General features: G+C 37.8%; 1 protein-coding gene across 4 annotated transcripts in view; it reads left to right on the forward strand.

Moving 5' to 3' along the window:
* Positions 1-18,097, forward strand: part of ZCWPW2 (zinc finger CW-type and PWWP domain containing 2) — a 141,225-nt gene extending 123,128 nt beyond the window's left edge. For 3 of the 4 annotated variants that reach the window (XM_082415137.1, XM_082415136.1, XM_082415138.1), the window contains exons 6-9: positions 6,089-6,147; positions 7,233-7,300; positions 13,791-13,915; positions 17,458-18,097. In XM_082415137.1, coding sequence (XP_082271263.1) covers positions 6,089-6,147; positions 7,233-7,300; positions 13,791-13,915; positions 17,458-17,619 — 414 coding nt within the window. In that variant the 3' untranslated portion in view covers positions 17,620-18,097. Of the gene's footprint in view, positions 1-6,088; positions 6,148-7,232; positions 7,301-13,790; positions 13,916-16,052; positions 16,695-17,457 lie in introns of those variants that run through there. The other variant, XM_082415139.1, reaches the window with a different exon arrangement.
* Positions 18,098-20,154: the final 2,057 nt, after the last annotated feature.

Raw genomic sequence — 20,154 nt, forward strand, 5'->3', positions numbered from 1 at the left:
GGAGCAACTAGGCCCGTGAGCCACAACTACTGAGCCTGCACGTCTGGAGCCTGTGCTCTGCAACAAGAGAGGACGCGATAGTGAGAGGCCCACGCACCGCGATGAAGAGTGGCCCCCACTTGCCACAACCAGAGAAAGCCCTCGCACAGAAACGAAGACCCAACACAGCCAAAAATAAATAAATAAATAAAATTTAAAAAAATAAAAGTGGATATAACATACAAAAGGAATTTGAATGTAGCTATTGCACTAGATATTAAAAATGATCTTTCTGTGTCTAATAGAAATAGCTATTGTTTTCCTGTTTGCAAAGGGAAATTGTTATCATTGGAAAAAATATGCCAGTGAAAATTAGTAGAATTTACATGTAACTTACTAGAATGAATCTATAATTTTAAATTTATAAACATTTGGCTTCTGCCCGTAATAGCTTCTTCAAACTTTTTATTTATATTAGACAACACAGCCTACTATTTCTTTTCTTTGAAGACCTATAAATTATTACTTTTTTTTTTTAATTTATATTTATTTATTTATTTATGGCTGCGTTGGTTCTTCATTGCTGCACGCGGGCTTTCCCTAATTGTGGAGAGCAGGGGGCTACTCTTCGTTGTTGTGCGCAGGCTTCTCATCACGGTGGCTTCTCTTGTTGTGGAGCTCGGGCTCTAGGCACGTGGGCTCAGTAGTTGTGGCGCGCAGGCTCTAGAGCACAGGCTCCCTAATTATGGTGCTCGGGCTTAGTTGCTCCGCGGCATGTGGGATCTTCCCGGACCAGGGCTCAATCCGGCGTCCCCTGCGTTGGCAGGCGGATTCTTAACCACTGAGCCACCAGGGAAGTCCCAATTATTACTTTTAAATTCTTTAAAATTGTAATGACTTTGGGGTGATTTTTTTCTTTTTTTATGTACTAATACCTTTGCTTCAAAAATAATTTGCTCTGTTATGAAATATGTATATTAGGTACACATCTTAAATCTGTACTCCCCCACATACTGGGAACACAGTCACCCAGATCAAACAAACGGAGGTGTATCTTGCATATCCTTCCAGGAATCTAGGCTCAAGAATGTCTTTCATTTCAACCTCTGGGATCCTTAGAGAGCTGATGTAAAGACTTGGATCCAGATAAAATATTTTAAAGAATAGTCTTTTTTTAAAAAAAAAATTGTGCTATTGTGCAGAGTCTGTCTCTTCCTGTGTAGGAGAGATCATCTTTTGCATGTTGCTGAGGATTAATGTTCAGAATTTGACAGTGATCATGGGTTAAAGAATCAGGCCAATTATCCTTACTACTCAAGTTGATGGAGAGAAAAGTGGTAAAATAGATAATGAAGGTCTCAAAATTTGTTCTTTGGTCCAGAAAGAATGGTGTAATATGGGTACTATAATCATTGAATTTTCTCTGTACATCAGCTTTTTAGAATTTAATTGAAATATGTAGATTCTAGAAGTTCTTCCTGAGAAACCTTATCTTTTCCCAACATTGCTCTTGCTAAAATATCCAGTGACTTCGGAAAAACTATACACAAATAGGAATTGTTTTCAACAGACTTGGATTTTTAGACAGTGTCCAATTGCAAGTCAAATAATCTAATTTACCAGCTTCATTCAATCGGGTAAACAGCTGATATAAGTTCTGCTTTCTTCTGATTTCCATGGAACTCTTTCCTCTCTGGACACCCTGTTCCTGTTAGTCCTTAGTATTCTGAAGCTCTGTATAAATATGAGTGCAATCTGTGCTATTTAAAAAAAAAAACTTCCTGAATTTCTGTGTTCTATCACTGGTATAGCTAGATGGTCAAAGACTGTTAAAAAAAAAAAAATCAAGTGCAAGACTTCAAAATTTATCAGTGAAGTACATAGTCATATAGTTCCTTGAGGTGTCCTGTTACTTCTGTCCTCAGCCAAGACTGGGAGGTGTTAATAGAAGGCCTTTTCATGCCTTCTGTTTAAGGTGGTCTAGTGGTCAATTTCTATTTTAGGGGAAAATATTCTCCTGTGTCTCAGCTCACTGCTTGACCACACACTCCGGTATTTTTTCTAGTAAGCTCCTCAAAGCAGAGAAATCCACAGTGCTTTAGTGTGAACTTACACATGGCTGAAGAGAGTGCAAGGGACAACTAGATGTTTATAAGTCATGTTGCCAGGGACTGGTCTCTGATATTGTCCAAATCTCACAGGAATACCCCTCTACTGAAGATTGACCAGAGGGAAGCATTGGTCATTGGCAGACATCTATGTAAGAAACACTGGATTTGTAGATGATCTGTTGAAATCATGTTTAAATAGGGCTAGAAAATGATCATTTCAACCTTCCCTCCTTTTCAAAGAAGTGTTAAAAACAAATATTATCTGGACCCGAAGACTTAACTATATTATTGGTACTCTCCAGATACTCAGATTAAGTAATAACCATCTTTTACAATGTTACATGAAACCAGTTTTCATCCTTTTCCAAGCATATATTTCCCAGCAGATTTACCAAAGGGGAATGAGAATATTGGCTTTTCCTTCTATATGATGACTTTTGACAAGGAGTTTATATACATTATTCAAGGTACAGATTCATTCTTCTGTCAAAGTAGGCAGCTCTTTAGTGATTACTGACTGACAATTATTCTCAAAAGGTTACAAAACATATTTATGTCTTCTATGAGCATAAAATGCTGATCAAAATTTTACACCCTCAGATTTAGCACAGCGAACAAACTTGTTCTTCTTGCTTAAAAAGATTTTTAATCTTGGGACTTCCCTGGAGGTCCAGTGGTTAAGACTCCATGCCTCCACTGCAGGGGGCGTGGGTTCGATCCCTGGTTGGGGAACTAAGATCCTGCATGCCACACGGCTTAAAAAAAAAAAAAAAAAAAAGTTTTTAATTTAGATGAATAGTGGCTTAAGGAAATGGGCAATATCAAGTCAGTTTATTCAGATTATATTAATCTGATGTAAACACAATTCTTATAGATTTTCTGTCCTTTGCAATAAAAGGCAGTTCTCTCATTTGCCATTCTAGTCCGCAATGCTAATTTTTTTTTTCAGTAAATGGCATATGCCCTCTATACAGACACCTCTTTGTTTTTATATCCAACAAGAAAAGAATTAATACTTGCTTTGTTTTCTTTAAAATCAGTGACACTTGTATAGCAATATATTTGTGTGGATGGGTGTGGGCTAGATCAGTGCCTGGAAAACTTTAGAGTCACCTGAAGAGCTTATTTAAGTACAGATTCCAGGCCCCACCCCCAGAGTTTCTGATTTGGTAGGCATGGGATGGGCGTGAGTATTTGCATTTCTAACAAGCTGTCAGGTGTTGCTGATTCTGTCATGTCGTGGCTCTTGTTCTGAATAGCATTGGACTGGACAACATAGGAGAATCAGCTGTGCAACACAGGAAGAGAAGGAGAAGAGATAGATTAGATAAAGTAATCTTTAGTGTCTACTTGTACTGGGTTGGATAGTAGCCTCCAAAAGATATGTCCACCAGGAACCTCAGAATGTGACCTTATTTGAAATAAGGATCTTTGCAAATCCTTTGGGTAAGGATTTTGAGATGAGCTCATCCTGGATAATGTGGGCCCTCAATCCAACGGTAAGTGTTCTTATGAGACAGACATCTATCCTTCAGAACTGTAAGACAATAATTTTCTGATGCTTTACCAAATCTGTGGTAATTTGTTATGGCAGATTTGGGAAACTAATACACTACCAAAGTCCAGCCATATCAAAGTGCCAAGTTCCCTCTGTCGTATGGTCTAAGGAAAAAGGGTAGCGTTCTGACACTGACCTGGTGGACAATGAAACAGTGACTGAACATCAGCTAATTGCCAAACGCTGTTGGATACTTCCTGGCATGTTATGTAATTAATCTTCCCTCAAATGCCTTGAGGTAGTTATTTTTTTAGCATTATTTAACAAAAGAAGACCCTGAAATGCAGAATGGTCATTTAGTCAGAAAATATTTATTAAGTGTCTACTTTACGCCAGGCTCTTGCTGGATGTTAGAGTAGTCAGTGACTTACCAAAGGTGATCCCGCTTGTAGGTGCCGGCGTCAGCGTCCAGATCCAGACCCTCTCCTTCCAGATGCAGTGCGCTTCTCCATCCGTCATACGTTGTCAAAGGCTGGAGCAGGAAAGCACAGGGAGTTTGGCAAATACTGACTAGTCCATTTTGGCTGCTATGGAGTAGTTAACAAAGGAGAAAAGGAATTTATTATGACCAGCACAACTCACCGTAATTTATGGTAGTCGTCTAGCAGTATTTCTTTCTGTTAGTACCTATAAAGCAGTTTGCACTTTGTTACCTGAATTTCATTTCCACTTGTGACCAGCCTTTCAGTTCATACTCAGATATGCGTGTAAGCTGATCCTTAATAACAAGATAGAAATAATAGCGTTACATTGTCTTTGGAGATGTAGTTCAATGATTTAGACAACAATATTTCTATACATATTTTTTACCATATAGATATATAACAGTCCTGGAAAAACTATTTGAATATTACCTTGAGGTTGAAGATCACAAAAAGGAGATCATTTACTCTTTAGCATCATAATAATATGAATTCCCTGAATGTTTCATACAAACTTCCCCTGAGTGATTATTAGGATATAATTTTTTTATGAGAAGTAAATTAAAATATCCCCATTTAACTGTAAATTCATCAGTTTCTACTTGTAATTCTGTTTCTCTGTGTATATTTTAAGGCTAAGATTTTGGTATATACAGGTTCAGGACTATTATATTTTGGCGGTAGATTGTTTCTTTTAGCATTAAGTAATAACCTTTTTATCTCTGATTTTGCTTTTTGCCTTAATATCTGCTTTTTTCTACCAGTAATACTGTAGCAGTATTCCCTTTGTTAATAATCATTGATATATTGTATCTATCTTCTTAACTTTCAATTTTTCCATGTCACTGCATTTAAAAAAATTTTTTACCTTCATTGAGATATAACTTATTCAGTCCTTTAAATTGTAAAATCCACTGTTTCTTAGTATATTCACAGTTGTCAACCAATACCACTATCTAATTTCAGAACACTTTTTCATACCACCAAAAGGGAACCTGATCTTCATTAGGAATCGCTGCCCATTTCTACATCCCCTCAGTCCCTGGGAATCACTAATCTACTTCTGTCTCTATGGATTTGCCTTTTCTGGACATTTCAGATAAATGAAATCATACAACATGTGGCATTTTGTGTCTGACTTTTTTTTAACTTTTCACTTACCATAATGATTTCAAGATTCATCCAGGTTGTAGTATGTGTCAGTACTTCACTATTTTTAAAGGCTGAGTAATATTTCATTACATGGATATATCACATATTATCTATCCATTAATGGATATTTGGGTTGTTTCTACTTTTTTGGGTATTATGAATAATGCTGTTATGCACATTCATAGTTTCATAATTATGACCAAACATAATTTTTTACATGGACGTATGTTTTCATTTCTCTTGGACATATACCTAGAAGTGGAATTGCTGCATCATGGGGTAACTCTACATTTAACATATTGAAGAACTGTCAAAAAGTATTCCAAAATGGCTCCACCATTTCACATTCCCACCAGCAATGTACGAGGGTTCCAATTCCTCCACATCCTTCATCTTGTCCTTGCTTAGGCATTAAAACCCCAGTCCCAAGCCCTTTTGGCCCTTTTCTGGTATAAATTCTCTGTGGGTCTTCACCATGTCAGTTCCCACCTGTATAGCTTTGCATTCCACATGTTTCTGGCATCTGAATATTTCTTTTTCTTTCTTTAAAGATCATATATGTATTAAAATTTAAAAGTAGTTTTACTTAGTATTTTTGTGTATTTGTGGAAGGTGAGGAAGGGAGAGTGGATATAGGGGGTAGGCATTCGTACTGGATGAGTCGACCATTCCTAGAAGTTGAGCAGGTCAGTGGAATTGCAGTGATGATGAAGTGGCTGACTTAGAATTACATGTGTTGTTTAGGGCTGGGGGCCAGAGTTTTTCTTTTGGGCTAACTTACTCAGACCATATAGGATCCATTATTATGCTGAACTCATCGTATCCCATATGAACTAACTGATCTTTTTGTTGTTGTTATTTTACAGATGCAAGTTTCCAAAAATAATACTAAAAAGAAAAAGCCCCAATTTAGAGAAAGGAAAAGGTATGCTTTTTTAAATTAAAAACTATTGTGATAAAATTGAAATATATATATTGGGTTTAATTTTTATATGACATTTCCCCCGATTCTTAATTTTGTTTCTCTAGGGAAATACGTTTTAAATTTTCTAAAAGAATTAATAAAATGATAAGTAGTAGTCTTAGAAGTATGGAGAAAGTTTTATGTTGGTACAAATGTGTTGAACTATAAGTTTCAAAGATTAATATCATGTGAGCAACCAGATAAGAAGCAGGTTTTTAGTTTAAAAATAGGTAATGCAAACCAGAAATAAGCCTTTATAATAAGTCACTGATGACAAGTTTTAGTGTTTATCACTGAACCAGCCATACAGGTTATTTATTTTTTTAATGGATAGTAATCAGTGTTATGTGAAAAGGAGTCCTACTCAAAGACAAAGACTGGCCTAATATGATAGTCCTTCTCTTCTTCTTTGTCCTTTTTTAGAAGATGAATAATTAAATTTTTAAAAAGGACTTTCACTTCCTAATCTTGACACTTCACAGTAGCCCCATCAAATAGATAGGGATATATCATAATTATCTCCATCTAAAAGATGAAGAATTTGTGCCTTAGAGAAGTTAAGTGACTTTCTCAAGATCTTCTGGTTAGAGAAAATGCGTTTGAACAAATGTTTTCTGACTCTAAATCAGCAACATGGTGTAGTGGGAAAAGCATGGATTTTGCAGTCTGACAGAATTTACTACTGTCACGTTCAACCATTTTCCTATGTTGTCAAATTTCTTAGTTTCTCTGAGGATCATTTTCTTTATGCGCAAAATGAGAGTAACAATTACTTGGTAGGTTTTTGGAGGGAGGATTCCACGAAAAAGGCTGTGTAAGGTGCTGGGTAGATTATTAGTGGTTTTCACTTAGTGAGAGCTCAGATCAGTATTATTACCCTTTGGTTTTTCACTGCCTTACTTACTGTGTACAACAACCAAGAAAAAGTACCCCAAGGTAGGAAATATATACCCATAATTTACAGTTACCAATGAATATGCATGAACGGTCATTTAAATATACATGCTTGATCTTTTGAAAATAAATCTGTCAAATTCTTTTTCTAGGAAAACTGTTTTAAAATCATCTTTTGAAAATGTTTGTTCAGATGATGCCTTATCAAAGGAAAACATGGGTATGTGAAGGCCTGTCCTGCTTTTAGTTCTTTTACCCGTATTTAATTCCACCAAATATAATTGTAGTCCTTTGAAGAAAAATAAATGTACATGTATACCTACATGAGAAACATTAGTGGGTTTTTGGTATTGATTTACATACTAAGGCTTTTCAATTTTCCTTTGGTTTCTATTCCCTCGAATTAAATTTTCTCTGGCTTTGTCATGTATTTAATTTTTAAAAATAAAGCATCAGCAGTTGTGGGAGGAAATACCAGCATCAATACGCTTCAATCCAGACTTCTCTATTCCACATTTATTGGGGTCCTAGGGGTGCCAAAGGGGGAGAAGGAAGAAAAGCAGCAGCCTAGGGCTTCCAGCTGAATTAATTGCCATTGGAGTTAGACCACAGTAGGGAGAATGTCGCCTGCAGGGAGAAGGTCTTCACTTTCAAAAGCACTTTACTTTTCTTACATTTTCATTGGTCTTGAAAAGCAGGCACATGCTTGTTTGCTAGGTGGAACTTTGGCAGCCATACAAAGAGGTTTCAAAGCCAGTTAAACCCAGAGAAGTCATTGTGCCACACTCCCTCTCCTTGAAGCCACCCCCAGATCCTACGGGGCTCTCATTTCCATTGGCTAAATACACCATTTGTTTTCAGTCTCAGTTAAAGAAAGGAAAGCAGGCAGAGGAAGGACGAGGGAATTATTTTTTTAAAAGAAATTTCTTTGGTTCCTCTCCTAAACCACTACAAAATTCTGTTGTTTCTATCTCTTCTTAAACTTATTCTGATACTGCTTTCCCGCTATTTAAGGCGCTTTTTTTTTTTTTTTTTTTTTGGTTATTTTGTTCCTTTGCCTCACATGATCAGTTCAGGTATTCCTGTAGAAAGGCAAAAGTTATTTTATCCCTAGGCTGAGTTACCACCAGGTGACCCTGACACTACAGCTGGATCCTTCTGCTCTCCAACTAGCACAGGATCCTACAGAAGAAATTCATGGCTGCCAGGAATCCACTGACTGGAAATGACTCTTCCATGTAAATGAGTGAACACATCTCAGTAGTCTTCCACTAAAGGGAAGCCCTGTCAGTAGTCTCATGTTCTGTATGGCTCTGAAAGTCTCAGTAGTTAATTGTTAAAATAGTTTACCTGATCAGTGTTCCACTCCTCAATCCCATTTGAACTAAAGAACAGAAACATCTAGTCTTCTGTGTTCTTTGTAAGAGCTGACTACTTTCTGAAAGAGTAGTTCTTTTTCAGTAGTTTGTACCCTCCTCAGATTTTTTACCCACTACCCATATTTCTGTGGATCCCTTGATGTAGGCCTCTGAGATCTCTCATTTCTTCTTAGCTTAAGGTAGGATCAGTCCTAGATCGAGCGACAGAGGAAAATTACACCGTCAGATTCTTGAGTCTCCACGCCACTTTTGGACCCTCTTTCCTTACACTCCCAGATGCTAGTGTCTCCTGTTAGTCTACTGCCCCAGCTGTGATATTCCATTATGGGTTTTATGCTCTACAGTTGCTTCCCTCTTTCCCTTAGTTAGAGATCCCAGGGAGAGTCAATTAAGTGCATCTACTTTACCTTTCCGAGTATCAGTTTCTTCATCTGTAATAAAGAAATGCAGTAGAAGCCCTCTTATCCAACAAAGAGAGGACTATTTCTGGAAAACAATAGAAAAAATTGAGGAATCATTAAATAAATTAAACTGTATATTCATGGCTGTATAAAGATTTAATCTAATGCTGGGAGGAGGAGATAAATTAGGAGTTTGGGATTAACATATACACACTACTATATATGTAAAATAGGTAAACAACAAGGACCTACTGTATAGCATAGGAAACTATATTTAATATCTTGTAATAACCTATAATGGAAAAGAATCTGAAAAAGAATATATATACATATATATATACATACACATATATATGTGTATGTATATATATATATATATATATATATGTAAATCACTTTGCTGTACACCTGAAACTAACACAACATTGTAAATTATACTTCACTTTTAAAAAGTGGTTATAAAAAGAGATTTAATCTAAGAAATAGCTATTTGTGGAGCATGTCTGTATTTTTTTGGAGAATTGCTACCAGGAATATCTTGTATTATATATTTTTTTCAGTGTTTAGGGACCAAAAAAAAACATCCATCGATGGTGATGAAATAATAATACAATAATAATAATAACACCTGTAACAGTTAGTATGTGTCCTCACTTTTCTAAACATTTCATATATATTTATTTAACCCTCACAAGATCTATATGAGATAGATAAGGTAGATATTATTTTAACTCCCATTCTGTCAGTGGAGAAACTGAGGTACTTAATAGGTTACATGACTTTTCTAAGGTCACATAGCTTCTTAAAATTAATCAAAGTTTGCAACAATTTCCTTGGTTACTTTGGGTACCAGAAGCTTAAAGCTAAATTTATGGTTATTCTTTACAGCACTGGTAGTTGGTCTAAGCATTTTTTAAATGTAATGCCTTTCGTATCTCCCTTAATAAATTGATTTTGACTTCTTTTATTTTCAGTCTTTGAGTTTTTGTCATTTGTTTTATTGTATCAGTGTTTTCTGTTGGTAAATACCTCATTTCTTTTTGGGGAGTAGACAGTGTGTTAAACTTTTGATAGGTAAAAGATTGACATAGTACCCTGGATTAACTAATAATCTACTAACATTAATTAATAAGTTAGCAAAGGATGTGTTCACTGGCTGCCTGAGATAGGTGAGCATGGCAGAGAATGGCTAATATAGGAAAGGTCTGGGTGATGGCTGAGCCCGGGTAGGAGATGAAAGCCTTGAGGCCTGGGTCTGGGGTGTAAATGGCTAACGGGGAGAAGGGTGCTGTCTCGCTATTCAAGGCAAACTTTGCCCACCTGCTCTTGGTTTGGAGTCACCTTTAACCTCTCGGCCTTTGTGCCTCTTGTTTCTGTTTGTGTCCCAGAAAGGTGTCCTCTTCTTCATTCCACTTCAGCCTGTATTTCACTCATCTCTACATTTAAATCATGAACACACAGAAGAGGGTTTGTGGTTACTTGAAAACAAAGCAAAACCAAGTGCTTTTTCCTCCTCTTCACCCTCCTTTTCTGAAAGAATGGCTTCAAAATTTCAACATTGAAATGGCCCTGAAAGTTTATTTAAGATGCTATTTTTCAGTGCCAGGTTTGAAATAACCCAACCAGTGGCCTCTTTATATAAGGGAGGAAATAGCTTCTTTAGACATTTAATAGAGAAATAGAGAGTAAAGAAAACTTCATAAATATACATTTGAAGGCTTTTAAAATAGTGACTGATTGGACTTCCCTGGTGGCGCAGTGGTTAAGAATCCGCCTGCCAACGCATGGGACACCGGTTCGATCCCTGGTCTGGGAAGATCCCACATGCTGCGGAGCAACTAACCCTGTGCACCACAACTACTGAACCTGTGCTCTAGAGCCCGCTAGCCACAACTGCTGAGCCCGTGTGCCACAACTACTGAAGCCCGCGGCCCTAGAGCCTGTGCTCCGCAACAAGAGAAGCCACCGCAATGAGAAGCATGCACACTGTGGGATAGGGAGGGAGGGAGGGAGACGCAAGAGGGAGGAGATATGGGTATATATGTATATGTATAGCTGATTCACTTTGTTATAAAGCAGAAACTAACACACAATTGTAAAGCAATTATACTCCAATAAAGACGTTAAAAAAAAAAAAGAAGCATGCACACCACAACGAAGAGTAGCCCCTGCTCTCTGCAACTAGAGAAAGCCCACGTGTGGCAACGAAGACCCAACACGATGAAAAATAAATAAATAAAATATAAATAAATTTATAAAAAAAAGTAGTGACTGATTTATTGAGACAAACAGTAAGTTATTTCTTATCAGGAATGGAAAAAACACTGATTTATTTTATAAAAAGTCATTTTTAAAAGCCAGATATGGACTTCAGTATGAGAGATACTTTCTTCTTTCCTTTTCCTTTTTTTTTTTTTTTTTCCACTTTCTCTGCATGATAGAGCAGCTATCACTCAACAACAAATTGAAGCAAGTCAGGAAAACTACAGGATAATGAGGATTGATAGAAGATGATTGGTCATGCAGTTAGCACAGGCGTGCATTCTCTATCTTTGGAAGAGATCATTGAGCAATTTTGATAACCTAGTTTGTAGACTACAATAACTGCAATTTCTGAGAATTATTTTTGCACTCTCTGCGTTTACAGTATAGGAATACCTATTTAGAAAAGCAAGCCTCCTGTTGCTCTGGAAGCAGAATTTGACATCAGTCAAGTTGGTGTTATGAACCCTGGTTGATTCATGAAGTCATCCATTACTTTGTCTTCCCTTTGATCGAAAGGCAGTGTACATACTTTTCCAGATCACTTGAAAACAGAGAGCCTGCAATGGCACTTGGCAATGACATTCATTATCATAAATTGATTGTATTTTAGTCTAGCCTTAGAAATACAAAGAAGTTTGTGTGCCATTTTTCCTTTACAGCAGAGCTCAAAATACATCTTCTCAGCAGTGCACTGAATGTCAGTATCAATTTCCATAGACTCAGAATGTAAAGTAGGAAAACACAACGTCTATGAGTGGGACTGGGGAATTGGTGTGAAGATAGCCACACAGTTGTTAAGTGACAGGTTACTAAGTAAGAAATCTGTCATAAAGAGAGGTTAATCTCATTAACAAAACTGCTTCAATGAAAATGTACTTTTCCTACAGAAAATTCTGATTCAGTAGACATGGTGTTGCATTCGTATTTTTTAATAAAGTCTCCAGGTGATCCTTGTGCCCCCAGATTTTGAATATCATGGTTCTAGAATGTGATAGCTTTTACTCTGTGTTCTTAGGCTTTAGCAGTTACCACAGAACACAGATCTGTGTGCTTACAACTAACATGTCAGTTAACGGTTTTTGTTTGTTTGTCTTTAAACATAGGAACTGGTTCTGAGGTGTGGAATGGCTTATCAGAAAGCTGCTTTCAAACTGTTTTGAGAGTTTTCCACAAAGAAAACCTAAGACTGGCTAGGTGGAGATGATGACCAGGAAGGGTTGTTGGTCTGTGGTTCTTCTCTGGGGCCCCTGACCCTTAGGAGGCACACAATAAACATTTGTTGATTAAATAAAAGAAGATGGTAATAAAATATGAATTCTTTGGAGCTGGAACGTCTCACATTAATCTCTATTTTTACCTTATAACATGCTTAGTTTACAAGGATACCTGTGTGTGTAAACACACACACACAAATGGATGTGTATATCATGCACAATTAAATTAAAATTAATGTTATTGCTGGGAACACCTTGATATATTCATTGATAATATTTTAGTGCTGAAGGGTGTGTCCTGCTTGGGTTCCATGAACTTTCAGCTGCTCTACCTCGTGTGATTTTTGGTTACTTGCCAATGAGCAGTCCATAATAGAGGTGGTGTGTCAGATTTGTATAACCAGAGTGGAAGGTGATGGGGTGTGTGTTCGTGGCCTTTCTCTTTCAATCATGCTGCCCTTAGAAGACTTCTCAGGGGCCCCATCAGTCTGTTGTGCAGGAGCAGGCCACCTGGGTCTCCTTCCCCTTATCTTTACTTCAGCAAGACTCGGTATCAAATGAAAATGTTTGTTTTATTTAAATCGGGAATTCAGTTGATATTGTTAATCAGTGATTGAGTCTGTAGAGTTATAATAGGTGTTTATTTCTTTGATGGGGATATTATTTTATCTCAGCAATTTCAATCAATTACCAGATTTTTTACATACTTACATATTTCTGTCACAGTAGCACCAAAAACCCACAATTTTTATAAGTGTGTGGTTTTTTTTTTTTTTGATCAGATTAGGCAGTTAAGATGCATTGATATTTTGATTAGGAATAGACTAGTCTGGATTTAGCCTTGCCACTTAATTACATGGCTTCCCCTTTTAAACAGTAGCTTTAATAGTTTATTGCAGGGATTGACAAGTTGTGGCCCACAGTCCACCAGTTGCTGCTTGTTCTTGTAAATAAAGTTTTATTGGGACACAGCCACTCTCATTTGGTTTAAGTGTATGTGTATGGTTTGCATCCAACAGCAGTATTGAGTAGTTGTGACAGAGACCATCTGGCCCACAAAGCCTGAAATATTTACTCTCTGGTCCTTCACAGAAAAAAAGTTGCTGACCCCCAGTCTATAAATAACAATTTAGTTTGGTGCCCTTGGCTCCTTATTTTAAAAATGCAAACTTCTAGTGAGCTTTTGATGTTTCAGGGATACTTTATAGTCTACACATAGCAAGAATGTAACCTACATTTTTCAAGGAATAATTATTCAGTATAAAAGATTCACCTGGAAATCCATAGTAATTTTGCATCAAGCAGAGGCCATATCTGAAAATTATACAAAGTATTTATTTTTTAATCTCATAACTTTAGAAAATGTCCTCTTTGGGGGTGGTTAATAGTATGAATTAGATTGAATTAATTAAGATATAACATTTTTGACTGTATTAATATTGTTTCTTTAGTTGTCTCTGAGACAGAACTTTTACTAAAAGAGCTGGAGCAAATGCTAGAGCAAGCACTGGAGCCCACAGCCGCCCCTGATGAGTCCGAAGGGGAGCGCGGAGAAGAGACAGATACAGGAGAAAAGGTAGGGTCCATAGTGACCGTCAGGCCTAAACAGCAACTCCAGACTCCTTAAACAGCAGAAATTGTTCCTGGATCTTCATTTTCACTGTATGGGAAATGCTTTTCACTTCTGAAACTTGAGCCCTTGATTATCATGAGGTGAATAATAAACTAGTAGCCTGTTGAGAAATCAGGATGCATCTATCAGTCTTTGAAAAAAGTATATTTGAGCCAAGGAGCTCTTTTATTTTAGATATTTAAGGCTGGAATGAAGAGAGATGGAGGGGCTCACCGTCATCAAGGGGGTGCCGATCTTTACAGTCAGGAGAAGGGCCAGGACAGGAGCAACTCAGGAAACCTGCTCTGCCTGTTTCATGCACAGGGTTGACCTCCATGGGGACAAACCTCATTAGTAACATCCTGGAGGCGGGGTTTTTCACTGGAATCTATTTCACCATTCTTAACTAAATTGTCTTTTTCTTTTGGTCAGCTATATTGGGCTGAGAAAGGCCATGTGTGCTTACTGTATTCAATATTTATATATGAAAACAGAAATTTTGAGTTGGTTGACACACTGCTCAGCACATCAGCTCCATGTCTGTGCAAATAAAATGAGGTACAAGCCCAGCTCATTAACACAGAGCAGCAGTGTGGCAGGTGTGAGAAAAATAAGTCATGGGGCAGACACTTCCACAAGGTGGTACAGCTGTTCCCTATGTAGTTAGGAAGAAAAACAGCAGTGGGGAGCCCTGGAACCTTAAGGTTTCATTCCTTCTCTCATTCCCTCGTTTGGGTGTACAGTGTGCCTGGAGTCAGGAGGGCAGTGGATAGGAGACGGGCTCAGGATACAGTGCCTACATGCCCATCCTGGTCCTGCCAGTGAGGACTTGGGGGACGTGGCAAGGTTGCCTAGCACTTGCCTCAGAGGACTGTTTTGAGGGTGAAACAAGGCAAACCAGGAAAAGTGCTTTGCAGAGTAATTGACACCTAGGGTTGGCTATTATTACAGATGAGAATTGTCAGTGGCAGCCACTGGAGAGAGTAAGAGCCAAGAATTCGTCACTTTGTCTCTTTTCCCATATTCTCACTTTGCGGAACTACCCATCCCCAAGTCTGTCTGTTCTGAGATGCAGAAAAGGTGGATTTGTAAGTGGACAAGATTGTTTACCCACTTTGGCTGATTTCATTCAGAACTTCAACAAGAATAAAGATGATTCTTAAATACCTCCTTGACTGAGTTAGAAATCAAGGAAATATACAGAATTTACAGTTCAGATCAAAATGTCAAGGAAAATAAAATTAATGATAAAAACACTTGCTGAGCTGAAAAACATAATTGTTTTCTTGGTCAGTGATACCAACTTGTACTTGAAATTTCCATGGGTTGTGAATGCCATTTTTCCAATTAGAGTTCCTTTTTAAACAAAAACAAAAACAAACAAAAAACTTGTTGTCTCTATATAGATCCTACCCTTTGTAGGACAAGAGCTATAGATTGGTGATATATATATTGTATACATGTAGTTAATATACAAATTATTCTTTTCTAGCAAATGTGTGTTTTGTTTGAGCACTATATGGATTTTTGCAGTGTTTTTTTTTCTCAGTCTTAGCAGTTTGTCTTTTCAAAAATACAGCCGGGTTGATTTTTGTAGAAATGTCCTGGAGCTTTTACAGCCACAGAATTGGCTTCTATTTTGCCATTATAACTAGTAACTTCATAGAACAGGAAAGTACTTCTGATTTTTATTTCTTAAGGTAAAATAGTTTTTATACATCACCAGCCAGGAGCTTGCTCTTTGTTTTAGATTCTTGTAATATTTTGAAGTCATTTAGAAATTATAAAAATTAACCATTTTAACTTGCTGGTAAGCAGGTGAGTGCTGCCTGCTGACTGGTTCATAAGCTTTTCTCCACACTGAGCTTTACAAGTCTGGAATTCATGCCAGGTTCAGGGTACTTAGGGCCTTGTTCACTTTTAAATAAGGAGAATAGCAATGAGACCAACTGTCAAAGCTAGAGCAATTTACATTTACAGCTTAAAAATAAAGAAATGATCACCTAAGGGATTTCTTTTTTTGTTTCTTTGTTAGTAGGAAAAATTAATATGGCTTCCAAAGGTAATACCACTTAACACTGAAGATGTGTTTTGTTTTTAGGAGAAAGTGGCCTTTACAAGCTAACACATCAAAAGGAACCATCTGATAATTTTAAAGTTCTGAGCATGTTTATTCTCTGGGCAGATAGTGTTTGAGCTATTTTCAAAGTTGTAAATTTTGATGATGTTTTCATCATTCATTTCATGTATGAGGTTTCAGGTTGATTACTCTCAAGCACTTATACCAATGAATTGAGAGTAGCAACATGAACAAAAAGCATACACACATGGATAATCAAAATCCATTTCTATTTGTCATTGAAATACTTTATGAGATTATTTTCCTCAGTAGAGTCACCTTTCTAATTAATTATGTTCTTAGCTAATATTAACACTACTTGACATGCCCTGACGTGGAAAAAAATGGGAAGGAATTAATTTCAGATTATTATAAAAATCCACCTGAATAATTCACAAATTAGATAGTCCATATACAGATAAGACAGAGTTTACTGAATAATAATTATTTTAATAATTATTATAATAAAAGGTACATTTTTGATACATGAAAGCACTTGTCTAAACTGCATGTATTTTTTTTTTTTGCATGTATTTTTTAAAAATTAATTAATTTATTTATTTTTGGCTGCATCAGGGCTTCGTTGCTGCACGCGGGCTTTCTCTGGTTGCAGCAAGCTCTTTGTTGCAGTGTGTGGGCTTCTCATTGCGGTGGCTTCTCTTGTTGCGGAGCATGGGCCCTAGATGTGCGGGCTTCAGGAGTTGTGGCACGTGGGCTCAGTAGTTGTGGCACATGGGCTTAGTTGCCTCACGGCATGTGGGATCTTCCCAGAGCAGGGCTCGAACCCATGTCCCCTGCATTGGCAGACGGATTCTTAACCACCGCACCACCAGGAAAGTCCGATAAACTGCTTGTATTTTTTTTTCTTACATTGTGTGGGAAGTTACCTCTGCCTTTAATGAACCTTGAAGTTGTAAATCTCGTGTGCGTGTGTGTGTGTGTGTTTGCATTGTTTTTACCTGTGTTCTTTCCCACTAAGCTAGCACACACTCTCACTGTTCGTAAGGAATGCAGATGCTTATGAGAAGATGAGAAGAGAAAAGTGTGACTAAAACAGTTTTAACTTGTATTCCCCATAATAATCATTTTTAAAATAAACAAATATAGAAAACTCTCAGAAGTTTAATTTTAATGACCACATTTTTCCAAAGCATAAAATTAAAGCTAACTAAAAATGTGTGATGTTGGAGAGTAGAGACAGGACTAAATACTAAGTTATTTTTACACTCACACACTTACTGTACGTTATACTTTACGTGGGGATCATCATTTGACCACCAGCAAATGGAACACCTTCTTAAGGAGTTACTGACAACTTTATGTTTTGTTCAAATAATTAAGCCTGGTCTTCAAGTAAATTTGATGACTTGTATGGTTATTTTTACAGTTATCTAAATGTGGCCCTGAAGCTCCTGTGGGCAGCTCGCTTGAAAACCACTGTGAAGAGGACTATCTTGTAATTGATGGGCTAAGATTAAAAGCTGGAGAATGTATTGAAAATATAACTAACAAGTTTAAGGAAATAGATGCGTTGATGTCTGCACTTTAGGGCATTACAGATATTTTCAAAAGTTAATTATAAAAATATTTACATCTTTATATTTTCCCAAAGTCAAAACTTAAAAATGTTTAGTGAAATAGGTATACATTATACCAAAGTTGTTATTTCTAATAACTTTCTACTTTGTGTTTTGAGAATATCCATTGTTTTGAGAGTCAATCAAATGGTAATTAAGTTAGTGTTATAAATTTAGAAATCTGAGAAACCCTGATATTTGCATTTGTAGGTTTTTTTTCTTGTTTGCCTTAATTTTAAAATGGCTTATGAAACCTACTTCACAAATACATGCTTTATAGTGATTATTTAGGCCCTTTGTTCAAATGTGGCTAACTGCTAAAATGACTGCCGATGCTATTATAATTCTTACAGATATTTCAAATCTAATATACTTAGAGAATGTGAATTTGTAGTAGAAAGAAGCTACTGTAAAATAAAAGGAAATAATAAAAAATGGTTGTGTAATAGAGTTGGAGCTTTTCTTAAAAAACAAAAATGTCAATTGCCGCCTTATACTGGAAACAATCTTTTCAGCTATAGTTCCCTAACTGACTAACAGAGTCTATGGAGGGTCTTTGGAAGATCAGAATCCTGGACCCTTCCCCACTGAATCAGTATTTCGTAGGTGAGGATGGGAAAATGTAATTTAAAATATATAGAGATAAGGTAAACATATTCACTATAGAAAAATCTAAACTATATACAAAAGTAAAAGGTACATCCTGCAGTACCACTTCCTTAACATCCTACCCCCTGGAGCCCCATTCCTTAGGGGTCCCCATGAATGGTTCCAGTGGGTGTCCTTCTCACTCATGTTCTGTGCTCATCAACTTGTGTGTCTGCACATCCATCTCCATTTCTAGCTCTCGCTCCCTCTCTATACCTCCCTCTCCCTGGGGGGAGGGGGAGGGGAAAGGGCATTCCACGCACATAAAAACAAAAACCAAAGCTTAAGCAGAGAAGAAAAGAGAGCATCTGGTTCCTGGTGTTGGTTGAAGTAGCTGGAGTGGAGTGTGATGGGGAGAAGGTGAGCCACAGCAGATGAGGAGGCTGTGTACCCAGGCTAAGCAACCTGGGGAAGAGGTTCAAACATTTGAGGAAACTCACAGCAGTGCAGGAGGGACTGTGGAGTCAAGAGCACCAGCGGGGAGGCTACTTGGTAATTTGGTTGTGAGATCATGGGGGCCTGTATTATGGTGGTGCCTTGATGGAGAGAAGCAGGTAGAGTCAGGCTCAATTAACATGAGTGGATGATTAGGACTTGGAGACTGGTTATAGGCATGGGACCAGGTTTCTGGTGTTCACAGTGCTGTTCACTGAGGTAGGAACACATGCATATTAGAAACGTAGGACACATGTCAACTTTGGGCCAAACTCTGTAAGTTCAGCTAAGAGTCTAGGCTGTTCATGCTTTAACAAAGTCTATGTTTCAACACCACACTACGAACCAGAGTGACTAGGAACAGTCTCTCCACACATCCTATTTCAATTCTAAGTGGTTTAAAACAGTGAAGGCTAAGGCTTCCTTTTTCTTCCAGCTGAATTTACTCCAGAGTATTTTAGAAAAACTCTTTCACTTTTCCTTAGCAGTATGATTTTATATTCACAGCCTACGAAATATCTCAAGAAGTAATTGATCCCATTGTGTGTTACTCCTTAGAATCAACTATAAAAATGACTTCAACTGTATTTGCAAGACTTTATTCACAATTCAGGTGTTTAATCTAAACCCCGACTAGTAGGTCGGTTAGATCACTTGTAGCTAATTCCTCTTGGTGGAGCAGCCGGTGCTCATCAAAGGGAGAGTCCGTACGTAAGATGCTGAAATTTCCAGACTGAATTCGACTCTGCAGTAGTCTAAGTGATAGAGTCTGGAATGTCCACTGGAGTCTTTGTGAGCTTGAGCAGCTCAAAATGATGCTGCGAACAAACATTTGAGTTGGCTCTTCGGCCGGGGAAACTGCAGTCTCCTTCCAAGAAGAGGCTGGGGGAGCCTCTATCCATGTGACGATACAGGCTTTCAAATTTCCAGATGGGATGTGCCCAGGAAGAGGAGGAAGGTGCAGTCAACTAACATCTCTGTCCTCAGGGCTGAGAATCATGCCTGGCTGAAGACCTTCCCCGCAGGTAACGTCCCATGTGGAAACAGAATGCCTGCCTTCAGATCCCAGCGCTGCCATCTACTAGCTGGGAGACCCGAGACAAGTTATTGAACTTCTCCGAGCCTAGTCTTCTTTCCATCTGTAGAGTGGAGGTTACTGTGAAAGCAACATGATAAGCTACATAAAGTGTGTGTAACAATCGGAACACATGGAAAAGATGCAAGTTATGACTATGAATGTCGTTGGCTCAGAGCCTTTCTCTTCTGACTGCCTCTGCCATGCTCCTCTGGGTCCTAATAGACTAACATCTTCCTTTCAGCACAGCCAGAGGTGACACCTGCTCCTGCGGGTCTGGGACCAAGGATCTGATGAGCTGCCTTCTAGGGCAGGCCTAGAGGTGAACAATACCCTACGTTTATAGCCA

Source organism: Balaenoptera physalus (genome assembly GCF_965194825.1).
Source record: "Balaenoptera physalus genome assembly, chromosome: 11".
Taxonomy (NCBI): domain Eukaryota; kingdom Metazoa; phylum Chordata; class Mammalia; order Artiodactyla; family Balaenopteridae; genus Balaenoptera; species Balaenoptera physalus.